At 38.1% G+C, this 13,357-nt stretch overlaps 1 protein-coding gene across 2 annotated transcripts in view; it reads left to right on the top strand.

Moving 5' to 3' along the window:
• CRY1 (cryptochrome circadian regulator 1) overlaps positions 1–13,357 on the top strand; it is a 38,971-nt gene that overhangs the window by 14,229 nt on the left and 11,385 nt on the right. For both annotated transcript variants that reach the window (XM_014256649.2, XM_005527535.3), the window contains exons 2-4: positions 8,153–8,261; positions 11,522–11,664; positions 13,037–13,221. In XM_014256649.2, the coding sequence (XP_014112124.1) occupies positions 8,153–8,261; positions 11,522–11,664; positions 13,037–13,221 (437 nt within the window). The remainder of the gene's footprint in view (positions 1–8,152; positions 8,262–11,521; positions 11,665–13,036; positions 13,222–13,357) is intronic.

Consider the following 13,357-nt stretch of genomic DNA (forward strand, 5'->3'; position numbering starts at 1 on the left):
GATGTTCGTTTCAAGTTATGTGGGAATAATTTAGGTGAGTAATGGATGCCCTTTGAATGTGAAGTTAAGATCCAGACTTCATAGAAACTAAATACACCATTTGCTGTTTGTTATGTATGGCTCACAAAATAGGAACCAACTTCATAATGCTATTTCACGGGATCAAAAATGGTTGGGGTAGGAAGGGACTTTGGAGATCAAGTTCACCCAGAGGCGGTTGCACAGGATGTGTCCAGGTAGGTTTTGAGTATCCCCAGGAAAGGGGACTGCAACTGCTCTGGGGCCTGTTCTGGTGCTCTGTCACTTCCACAGTAATGACGTTTTTCTTCATATTCAGATGGAGCTTCCTGAGTTCTAGTTTCTGCCCATCGTCCCTTATTCTGTCACTGGGCATGGCTGAAAAGAGTCCGGCCCTGTCCTCTTGACACCGCCCTGAAGATATTTGTATGCATTGATGAGATTCCCTCTGTTGTCTCTTCTCCAGACTACACAGGCCTGGCTCTCTCAGCCTTTGCTCATTAGAGGGATGCTCCAGTCTCCTCATCCACTTTGTAGCCCTCCCCTGGATGTTCTTCAAGAGCTCCTTGTCTTTCTTGAGCTGGGCAGCCCAGCATACCCCGCCACAGCCCTGGACACGTCACTCTGGATGTGGCCTCACCAGTGCAGATCATCTCCCCTGACCTGCTGGCAGTGCTCTTCCTAATTCATCCCAGGGTACCATTGGCCTTCTTGGCCAGCAAGGCACACTGCTGGCTCCTGGTTTAACCTGTTGTCCACCAGGAATCACAGGTCCTTCTCTGCAGAGCTACTTTGCAGCAGGACAACATTTAACCTGCACTGGTACTCTTATGCACCTCTCCTGTTCTCTGTGACCTTTCAAAGATGATGGAATGGATGATGGTTTAGCAATAATACCCGCCAGCTCCCTCTACATTCATGGGTGCATCTCATCAGAATCTATGGATTTCTGGATGTCAAGTTTGACTAAAGGACATCTAATCTGATCCTCCTTGACCTAAGGGAAATCTTCCTTTTTGTGGACTTTCACTCTTGCCTCCATGCTCAGGGATTCCTGGAATCTGGCTTTAGCAATAAAGACTGAGCAAAGAAAGCATTTACTAATTGTGCCTTCTCTCTATTGAGCCCATGTTTCTCTAGTCTTCTTTTTGCTACTTGTAGAAAAGGTTTGAAGAAGCCCTTCTTGTCATACTTGACAACCCTTGGTAGATTCCAGTCCAAATGGACCTTAGTATTCTTTGTGATATCCCTGCATACTCTGACAACATGCCTTTATTCCTCCCAAGTGGCCTGTCCTGTTTTCCATATTCCATAAACATTCTTGTGTTTCAGTTTTGTCAAGCTCCTTGCTTATCCATACAGGTCTTCTGATGCTTTTAATTGATTTAATAGGCATGCACTGGTCCTTAGCTTTGGACAAATGATGCTTGAGTATTAATCAGCTCCCTTGGACCCCTCTAACTTGTGGAGTCTTAACCCATGGGATTCCTCCAAGTAGGTGCTTGAAGTGGCCAAATGTAGCTCTCCAAAGGTTTTGTAATCCTGCCTATTACCCTGCTTCCTTCATCTTTGGGAGATTATGAATGTCTTTTGAATAGGACAAAAAAAGTGGTGTGTTTCCTTCCTTTGGGGAATGCTAACCTTGAAAAGTTAATTCAGCTGGAAAGAAATTAATGAGGGATGATATGTAAGGAAATTCTAGCTTTGTACCCAGTGTGCGCTAGGTTTGATTCAAATGAGTTTGTTGTTCCTAATAGAGCAGTATTGCTTGCTGTGGTTGATGTTCTATTCCCACTCTATATCTGAAATGGTCTTTATTCCTTAATGTCAAAGAAGGTGCACCCGAAAGGACTCAGCTTGGAGAGATTAAATTTTAAACATGGTTTTCTCTTGATTGTTGTTCAAAGCCCTTTCTTTCATCTGTTTTCAAAGAATTGCTTTTTTTTTTTCCCAGAGAACCTCTTTTACAGCTGTACATGGGCTTGGATGTATCTTGCATTCATTCTCTGTCACAGCTCTGCTTTTGCTTAAAGTTTATAACAGTAGTAAATATTAGGGGGAAAAAAGTCAAGTGATGCATTTGTGGTCAGTGTTTGGTTTTGTTTTTGCAAGTGGATCAGCTATACTAAGTTATGAAAGATGCTAAAGTCCTGAATTGCTCTCTAAAGGAGCTGTTTTTTCTTTGCTGACTGTAGAGCAACCCTGCAGGAGATTAATTAACTCCCACAGCTACTTCACTTAAGTATTTAGAGTTGAATAACATGAACTTTTTGCTACCTTTACAAAATGTATTATTGTATACCATTTTAGGATGTGGAAGTTGGATGTGGGATTTGTTGAAACAATGCGGTACAATGAGGGATGCCTCTGTGACCTTGATTTGGTAACAGGAAAATGCTACTGTGGCTGGCTGCCAAAGGATGCTGTGGAGTGTACATAACACTTAAATCCTGTCTGAGCTTAATCTTCTTACAGTTTCATAAGAATATACTGCTTGAACTAAGACACATTGGTTAGTGACAATCAAACAGGAAAATATACTGGTAAAATACTAAGTATTTGTATAAAGGGACATCAGGTATCATTGAGATGCTTCTCAGTGCCTTATACTCTGTTTTGGTTTTTGATTTGGTATTCACATTGTTATTCCTGTTGAAATTAATGTGAGATGTATATTTATACTGAATATATATACTGAAGTCTCCTTATAACCTAATCAAACATATGGCAAACTAAGTGTGAAAGAAAAGTGCTCTTGCTTTCTCTCTGAAGAGAAATAAATGGTCCATGATTTGTGCGATTGATACATTAGAGTCTAATGCTGTAAATTATACTCCCTCTAATGAAATGTGGTTGGTATTATACAGTGTATAATATTCTTTCTTTTTACTGAATACAGCTCTACTAAACTCTGAAAGATGAGGAATATCTGATAGCATTGTTGGAAGAAACATTTGAACAGGGTAATAAAGCTAGCAGATATTAGGCTGCCTAAGATAATTCTGATAGACAAAGTCTGGGTGGCAATCAAATACCCATAACAACATGAGTATCTTGTTTGATTGAGCTTTTCTATTGATGGGAATCAATGGCTTGGTGTGAGGACTAGTGGATAGATAAAAGGTATTTAAATAAGAGAGGTTAAACACAAGTTTGGATGGATTGCTGGAAGCTGATCAGATGTGGGTAAAATGTATTAATCAAACTTAACGGCAGAACAAGTTTTAGCACTGTTCTTTTTCACTCAAAATCTTAAATTTCCTTTCAGATTGAGGAGGCCTAGCTAAATTCCTATATTTTTGTGGGTCAGTGCAGTCTAACACTCCTGCTAATGGTTAATTTCAGAATCTGGATTAGTTCAGAAAAATTATTCTTAATGGTTTAGCACACTAGCATTTTCAGACATGAATAGCACCTGCAAGAGAAGTAATTGTATTTTAAGTCCCCTCAGTTCCCAGCAACTGCCCTCATTTTGTACGTGAAAGGATGCATATATGTGATTGTGGTTTCTGGGTGTTCATTACACCTAAAAATAACCCCAAACAAGACTTAAGGGTAGCCTTAAATGGTGTGTCTATAAGTATCCTTCTTGCAGATCTCCTCCCTTAAATAAAAGTTACCTTTTTAACAGACTGCTCCTGACTTCTTCCCTGGACAGTCTTTAATCACGTTAATAGCGCAGAACCAGGAACATTGTGTGATTTAGTGCTTGCTTTAAGTAATTTTGTTAATGGTTAACTGTTATTAATGGTTAACAATTATTTATTGAAGTTTTTGAATAGCTGCTTTGATGGTATCAGTTTATTTCAGTTGCATGGTAGCTAAAATTATAAGCTGTATTATGCAATTATTGTCAATTTCTTGCATTTAGTTTGTATTTTAGACCCTAAGCATACCTTGTATGATTGACAACAGGGAAGATTGTGGAGTTTATTGGAGTCAACTGCTAAGATATTATGTATGTGCAAGTCTTTTAAAGAATGAATTCTTCGTCAGCTTTCATGAAAGTTCTAAATATCATAATTTGATATCTCTGGCAAAATGTCTGTAATGCTGTCTATGAATGTTGCTTGCAGACTGGTATGCTTTGCATCAGCATCTTCCCCATATTAAAATAAGTAAGTCCTTTCTGTCTCCCTCTGTCATGTCACTTGTACCTCACATCGTTTGCCACTGTGAAATTGTTAGAGAACCTTTCCTTCTAGTTTACCCAGGGGATGTTTTAAACTAGATACAGAAAACTGGACTGATATGCTAATCTGATAAAAATCATCTGGGTATCTTTTTTGTCTCAATTAAGTCTTCGAGCTCATGCAATTAATTCAAAGTGAAGAAGAAAGTGCTTTCCCATTGACTGTTAGGTTGAGGGAAAAAGAAATTGTTTAGATTGCAGACTCTGGAACGTGACCTGATACTGTAGGGAGAGATTTAAATATCTTCTCATTGCCAGAGTCTGGTATAAAGTATAGTAGAGTTCGAGCCTAATAGCTCTTACTTCATAGGTGCTATGAAGAAACTTTGCCTCTAGAGCTCATATTCTGAAACAAAATACTTTCTATGAGATGGAAGTTTCATATTAATTTTTAATTCATAGACTAATTTACCATTTATTTTTGGTTTTGTTATACTGTGAAAGGAACATGTTTGTGAGCATTCTGGTGTATTTTTTCAGAGAGAAAGGTAAAGTAATTTTGCATTCAGTTAAAGATGCTGTGCTGCTTCTGCAAGTTTTAGAGGTACTAATGAGAAAAAGAGGAGGTGAAAATTTTGTTTATGACAAGTCGTTGATTCAATTATTATTTTTCTTGGTAAGGTATATTTTTAAAAGTGATTGTTTAAGAAGGTTCATATTTAATTGAATAAGGCTTTTTGCAGTGGAGATTGGACTAGATGACCTTTAAAAGTCCCTTCCAACCTAAACTATTTTATGATTCTATAAATCTGCGTAAAGGCTTTTATGTTAGACAATTTCTATTAACGCTTTAATGAAAAAAATGCCTTTAAATGTGGTATAGTATAAAAAACACAGTTGATAAAAAAATATATATTATTTGCATCAAATTTTGTTAAAACACATTTGGTTCAACTGAAAGATTCAAATATGACTAATAAAAATGGCATACCTCTTCTGAGTAACTGTGAACTGAGTGTGTGTTCTGAAAGCCAAAAGCAGTATTCTTTTGCATTGCTATTACTCTAGATATTGTAGGATCACTAGGGTTTGATTTGCTCTGTTATGTTTGAATAATGTGCTTTCTGTGAGTCTTGCAACACAAGATGTGGTTGGACTGGTTTTAATTTGTGCTGGTTGTTGCTGAGGTAAGGGGAAGTGTTGTCCTCTGGCCACCCTCCTGCTCTCTTCCTACATCAATTTAATAGTGTGAATCTACACTGTTATTTTTGTTAAGTACCTGAAAGTTTTATGGAGATTGAAATGCTGGAGTGTGATGAGAGATAATAGAGGGGATTTGGGGAACCAACAAATGGAGATTAAACAGTATTAAGGGCAAGTTTAGGGATCTTGGATGTGGAGACTGGGTCAGTGTATGTTATCTTCTTGAATAGGATTTTGTGCCAAGTCCAGCCTAGAAATTATATATTGTGATCAGTCAGATAGGAAGAAAAAAGACTGAGAAAAGGGATATAGAGGGAACTGAAATGCCAATAGGAAAAAATAAAGTTTCCTAAAATAGTTATGTCACCATACTTCATACTTCATGTCACCAGTTTCTTTCCATAACCTTTCCCTCTACTCCGTGAGATGAGTTTAGATAAAAAACAAACAATCCAATGTAACAACAACAAAATTCCATACAACCAAACAACAACAACTACTCCAAAGATACCCAGGACAATATTGCAGTTTGTCTCCCTAGTGATTTGTGAAGTATATATGAACACACATGGTCCATGTAAGTGAGATTCACATGGGTAAGACTAATGAATAATGTCTGTCATTCCAAGTTTAAAAAAAAAAAAAGAGAAAATGAAGCTGTAATTTTCAGAGTCCACATAGAATTGGCTTTGTCATGGGAACATGAGGCTCAAGTTCTCTGTAATAGTAGCATATGCAACTCTCACCTGATTCTTAAAATGACTCCTGCATTCTAACTAAATGAGTATAGAGAAGTTTCTTCTTTTCTAACTATAGCAGAGCTTTTTCAAAACTGAGCAAAATGAGAAAATTAGGCATTTTTGATTAATTAATTTCTTTGTATCTGGTTACCTTTTAGGATTTGTCTTAAAAATCTTGGTGCATATGAACTCGTGATTTTAGTAAATCTGGTTGCTCAGCGCCTTTGTCTTGATAACACTGTGGGCAGTTTCAGAGGTGCTGCTGCCCTTCCGTGGTTGCTGTGCTCCTTCTCAGCAGGCACAGTCTCCAGCTGTCGTGGCACTGCTTCCCCTGCCGTGCTCTGGGGTGGTTGCTCCAGAGGTGTTATCGCTGTGACCTGACACCTGCACCGTGTCATTACAGCAGGGTTTCTCAGGAGTAATGGACTACAGTGTGGGTATTGTCTCTTTTTTCCCCATCTTTGGGTGTAGCTTGTGTTTTATGGCAGAGGATGCAATAATGTGTGAGCACAGAGGTTAATGACCAGCAGGCACTGACTCAGCAGTTGCCCTGATCAGCACGTGCTCTGCTGAGTGCCAACAGCACTGTGAGAAGAAATGGCTGAGAGGGCTTGAGCATACATTGGTGAAATGTATATTGTTAGTAAAGAATTACAGAATGTATGTGGTAGGAAGGGACCTCTGGAGATTACCTAGTCCAACTGTCCCTGCTAAAGCGGGTTCACCTGGAGCAGGACCATGTCCAGGATGGGTTTCGAATATATCCAGGAAAGGAGACTGCAACCTCTTTGGGCAGCCTGTTTCAGTCTTCTGTCACCTTCAGAAAAGCTTTTCCTTACATTCAGATGCAGTTTCCTATTTCAGTTTGTGTCTTGCTGCTAAGCATCACTGAAAAGAGTCTGGCCTCTTCCTCTTGGCACTGCATCTAAGATCTCTGTATGAATTGATAAGATCCCCTCTGTCATCTCTTCTCTAGACTACACAGGCCCAGCTCTCTTAGCCCTTGCTCTTAAGATAGGTGCACCAGCCCCCTCACCATCTTTGTAGCCTCCTACCAGACCCTCCCCAGTAGTTTTTGGTCTTTCTTTGGCTAGGGAGCCCAGAACTCAGCAGACTCAGACCAGACTCAACACTCCAGGTGTGGTCTCACCAGGGCAAAGTAAAGGGAGAGGATCACCTCCCTCAACCTGCTGACCACAAGAAAAATATTATGGAAGAGCCACTTGTTAGACTGGAGAGAGTCCAGGGGAAAGGCGCTACAGCCTAGCACTTCTCATTCCAGCTGGATGCGAGGTAGAGTTCTTTTTTTTTCCTCTTTACTATTGTTTTTATTTCTTCCCCAGACCACTTTAATTATTGGAGTTATTTTAGTTATTATATCTACTACTAAATCTTTGTGTATGTGAACCTGTCTCAGCATTCTTTGTGCAACTACCTTTTTCCTTGGAACACTTGAAGATTTGCAGCACCCCATTCTCCCCTTTTTGTTTTTTGCCTGCTGTGCTAATTTGCTCATTAAATAATTCAGGTGAGGTTACAGCCAAGAAGCATATGTTACGTAGAGAGCTGTTTCTATAAATGAAGGCCACAGTCATGACTGTGTCCTCCTCTGGTATGCCATTTTTAGTAACGGTTCAGTGTTGTAAGAAGGCTTTGGATTAAGTTTAACAGCAGTGTGCCAACAGCTGATTATCTCTTTGTTCCTTGGGTTTTTTTTTCTGTAGTGTAGGGGTTTTTCTGTCTTTAGAATGACAAGAGACTTGTAGTTTTAGTTAAGATTAGATTATGTTTTAGTCCATTCTAGAGGTGAATAACATTGAGGGGAAAACTGAAATGACAATGTGGTTTGGTTTTATGATTATGTATTGTGGAAGGTATTACATGGTGTCATACCACTGTAAGCCAAGCGTAATTAGGATGTGGACATGCATGCATCACTAAAATATGTACCAAGCACTCAAGGTCTGATAATTATTGTTGATTATTCCTCTTAGTTACCTTTTTCTATTGTAAAATTGTCTGGTTTGCCTCAGAAAATAAATGTTCTAAATTCTTGCAGATTCCTGCTTCAATGTCTTGAGGATCTTGATGCCAATCTACGGAAACTAAATTCACGTCTGTTTGTTATCCGTGGACAGCCAGCAGATGTTTTCCCCAGGCTTTTTAAGGTAAATGCCACCTTGCAGTTGTTGTTTCTAATCCACAAATATGACCAACAAACTAATTACAGCTAGGGGTATTTCTTGTACTGTTTCATTCAGTGCAAGTTATTCATGTAAACACTGATCTATCCTTGCAGTTTCTCATTAAGGTTGTGTTAGTTTTGAATTTTTCGTCTCTAATGTACATATCACGAACTGAGCTGAGTTGCTTTTAGACTTCACCCATTTCCAGAAGCAGAATTGATTTCAAATGATTTGCTAAGTGTGGGTACTGTATAGTACTACATTTTCCTTTACAAGTTCCCTTTGTAGTACTGAAATAAAATTTTGCCCACATGAATCCACACATTCAAAGCCTGACCTGCAAAAGCAATGTTTTATTTCGGCCTAACATCTACTGTGATTGCTTTTTAGCCATTAAAGGTGATTTAATAAGCTTTTTTCTAGTTGCAAGATTGTTAAAAGAAATTTCTAGTCAAAGAAATTTCAGGCTTTTGTGGAAAAGGGTCTTATGGAAAAAAATTAAAGCTGTGAGTGATTGTTACTGATAGTAATATGTTGTCTATGGATAATAGTGTATTTAAGGTAGTAATACTGTAATAGTATAGTAAAAAATGAACAGTTGGCAAATTGAAGAGTTTTTTTCAGAATGATTGAACTGAGATGACTGAAACAAGACGGGGAGGGGGGCGGGGGGGAAGCAAAAGGAAATATCCATTTTTCCAAAGAGGTCCTATGTTCATTATTTTTAATTCCGAAGTCTTCAACACCAACCTGAAAACTCAACCCAAACTCACATTTCTGTCTTCGTTATTGTGCTTTTGTTGTGAAATGTTAAGTGGATGATACTTCTGCTGGTCTTTGCTTAATTTCCCCTCAGTGGAGATTTTCCTGGAAGAGTAGTGTGGCATTAGCTGCTGCTTGCCCACCTGTCAGATATTCAAGCTTGTTGTATTTGTCTGCCAAACTTGGTTTGATTGCATTTAAATAGAAGCAAAGGTCTTTGTATTGTGTATTGCCTTCTGGATTTGAGCAACCTGTGACAAGTCTTCTTAAATACTTTAATGGCTACTTTGACAGCTCCTGTTTCATATATTGCTGCTGGGCTGATCTTTCTATGCCTGGTAGCATTGGATTGCCACATTTTTAGAATATTCATTTTAGTGCTGAGAAGAAAATTAACTCGGAATATAGCTAGCACACAGCAATCAAAAAATAATATTCACATCTGTCTATGTCTTCTGGTTCCTCAAGTTAGTGTCTATCATATATTGGTTCACTGAGGGGCTTTTCAGGACATCCTCTGTGCTCAAACAAGTTACTGCAGTTCTTGAGGATTTTTTTCATTTTGGCTGAAGTATACCTGGAACATGCATCTATGTTTTATAATTACATCTCACAACTTCTTTTGCCAGAGCAGTAGCTGTACATCAGACACTTGCAGTGCAGTGAAGGGCTTATAACACTGAACAAAGCTTTTCAGATCATCTCTATTAAATGTCTCAAAGGTGAGCCATGATCCTGACCCTGAAAGAACACATGTGGAAAAGATAAGTTCAGTTAAGTTTGGAAAAATAACTTCAGTTAAGTCATTAACTTAAGGTAGGAGATAGTGGAACTTCTGTAGAGCCCTATCAGGTGTCAGGAGCCTGCCAGTATCTGTGGATTTCCTGGGAATGAATGTATCACAGCTATTTCTTGTTGAGGCTTTCCTTTTCGCTGTCTGAACAATTCCTTCAAAAGGCAGGACACTGATTTGTCTTCATCCTTACAAAAGTCCTCAAACACCTTTAGGCTCTTTCATTTCAGTTAAGTTTTGGCTTGTTCTTGCCTCATCCTCTTCAATTTATCCTGGTCTGTTTTCTGTCTTTAGCTCTTTGGGCTTGGCTTAATAAAGAAAATAAAATTGAAACAATCACTAATTTTTTTTAATGCATCAGTGTTGCTAAAACTGGCAGTATGAGTATGTGTAAAATTATCTGTGTCCATGATTCTTCTAATTGCCTGGTTCATGCTGATGTGATCTGGGTATATTCATATTACACAGCAGTTGTCTCAGTTTCTTGACTCCCTTAGGGATGTGACTCTGTGTCTTGGACACGTTATTTTATGGTTTTCTTTGCAAAAAGCCAGAGGAAGGAAGGGTTTAGAAAAGTTTCTGCTGCAACTTGTCAGACAGTGGTTTTATGTTATATTTATGAAATGGGAAGTAAATGTTACGTGATGGGTGTAGGAGGTTGCTTGAGGATTCAAGGCCTGCTGGGTTAGTCTTGGCAGACTTAAAGATGGTGGGATCCCAGCCTTGTTACAAAGAGCAAGCACTCCTTGGAATCATCTGTCCTCAGGGCTGGGCTTTATCTAGGAGAGAGCTGGAGTTCAGAAGTGAAATAGCACCCCAGGTGATTAGCATTGAGTGCCCTTGTCTCTGGTGTAAAGCAAATTCTTTGAAATACTATGGTGTATTAAATCAAGTCATTAAGAGTCTGAGGGATTAGAGAGGTATTTGAGTTTGATTGACATGATAACTTTCTAGGATAATATTGTTCATACTTCACCTTTCCAACTTCTTACTGTTGAAGAAGCCTTTGCCATTATTGATCCCTTTGTTCCCATCTTTTTCTTCACCTGTGGCTGCTTGCTGTGGTAACAGCATCTGTGACATAAAGAATATTAGACATCAAGGCATAAGAGCATTCTCTTTGTGGAAGACAGCCTTTTTTTCTTTTTTTTTTTAATTAAGAATTTGAAAATTGTCTGAATGAGGAGAAGGGATTTGGAAAAGGTAAAGGAAGTGTTTGATGATAGAGTGGGACAGTATTTCCACCCCTCCTCCCTTGAAACTTCAGTTCTGTTGCTAAAGCTGACAGACATAAGTAAAAAGCTTTTCTACTGAGCAAGGTTCTTCTGCTGATCCATGTTCAGAAGACTGCCTTTGTCATCTTCCTCTTCTCTTAAGGTATGCGGATCCTAAAGTTAGAGATGAGTTTTCAAAATTTGCATGGAAATTGTTCCATTACAGTGAGCACCCATGGTAATAGGACAGATGGAGCCTTTCTTATGCCTGATAGCTACTTAGATGCCAAAAAGTTGACTTTATTTTTGTTATTCTGGGTGCTATATGTGTTTTGGCTCTTTCTGTATCTCTGATACCTATCCACAGGTAATAGCTGGTGTTCCGTTCTGCCCATCCTTCCAGTTCTCCTTTCCCTGACCCTCCATCAGGCAGCTGAGTTGCTAAAGGAGCACACTTTTGGTTTGTGTTTTAGGAATGGAACATTGCAAAACTTTCAATTGAATATGATTCAGAACCATTTGGGAAGGAAAGAGATGCAGCTATCAAGAAACTGGCCAGTGAAGCTGGAGTGGAGGTCATTGTTCGAATTTCACATACATTGTATGACCTAGACAAGTAAGTTACCATTTACCTTGGATTTTAAAAAAAGGTGGGAAAAACCCCTTGGAATTTTATGTAGTATTTATTTGTATATTCTGGGCTACTTTCCACACCAAACAGTTCATAGTTAGGAAAACTACAAATTTAGGTTTTGCTTTTATCCATCCATCCAGATTTTATTACATACTCAGTAGAATTTTGAAACTCCAAAAAATGGTATGTAACTATATCTGAAATGCAGTTTTAATTTGGAGTTCTTTTGAAAATAATGTTCATCTTAATTACTTGTCATTTATAATTAATCTACTCAAACATGCCTGTAACTTCTCCCAAATAACATCTGGTTTTCTTTAGTTGTTTTGTTTGGTTTGTCTTTATTTCACTTTTTGTACACAAGTTATGAGGAAGTCCTTTGAGTTTTTTTAAGAACTATTTCGTACCAATTACCTATTCAGTAAGTAATGTGAGATTGCTTGCTATCCCTGTATTGCCTTATTTAATGTCTTGTTTATATTTTTCCACAGATCTATTTAATGGATTAGGTTAATTCCCTGTTACAGAAACATAATCCACAAACTAGTTACACATATGATTTGTCTTCCTGTAACATTAAGTGATTTATTGTGGTAGCTGCCCATTTTATTCTGTTACAAGCTGGTATATAAGCGACTGTTAGACACATGAGAGGGCAGTGAAATTGGAAGCATTTACTTTTTGAAGCCAGTAGCTGACTTCTTTTTTATTCTAGATTGATTTTTCCCTCCCACCCAAACACCTTGCTAAATAAGCATTTGGTTTCATCTATAACTTTGTAAATTTTTCTTCAAAGTTTTCCTTTTTTCCAAGATTTCAGATTTATTTAAAATGGCAATGCAAAACATGTAACTGTGTTTTTACAGCAGTCAGTGTGTATAAGCTACATGTAATTTTCCTCCCATATTAAGGTAGTTCTGATATTGAGTACTGTTCTCAGTACCAGAAGGGGAAAGTGAATTTCTTTGAATGTAAATACCATGGCCTTGTTCATGAACTAGATACTTCTGTATTTAGCTAGGATCTCTATCTGCTTTACTTACCTGGTCTTTTCTTTGCCTTGAACTGTCCGTGCTCAGTATATCCTTTTTCATGAGGGAATTTCTTTAACCCAGGCATGAAGAAAATTTACTTGGTTATAAACAGTTAATTTATGTGTCTCCCTAGTGGGGAAAGAAGGATGGTAGATTTAAAGTTATAACTGTCTGGATTACCCTGTATATTTGGGATTGTAAGATGGAGAGAGGTAAGAAGATATTTCTTTGTATGTGTAGGTGTGTATATTTTATAAGAAAAACTGTTAAATACTATTGTTATAATTGACATGCTTATTTTCTTTTTTTCTTTAATGCAGAATAATAGAATTAAATGGAGGACAGCCTCCTCTTACTTACAAGCGATTTCAGACCCTAATTAGTAGAATGGAACCCCTGGAGATGCCTGTGGAGACTATAACCCCAGAAGTAATGAAAAAATGTACTACTCCAGTTTCTGATGACCATGATGAGAAATACGGTGTGCCATCGCTTGAAGAACTGGGTATGTTCTGAGATTGCTTTGACATTTTGAAAGAAGTAAGATGTAATCTCCCACTAAAAGCACAATACTTAAAAGAAGTGAGGTCCTGCTAGTGGTTAATTGTTAACTTGATGCAATTATGGCATACAAAAGGAAC

This window comes from Pseudopodoces humilis, chromosome 5 (genome assembly GCF_049639895.1).
Source record: "Pseudopodoces humilis isolate 2021_Gansu_Grassland_sample_001 chromosome 5, ASM4963989v1, whole genome shotgun sequence".
NCBI lineage: Eukaryota > Metazoa > Chordata > Aves > Passeriformes > Paridae > Pseudopodoces > Pseudopodoces humilis.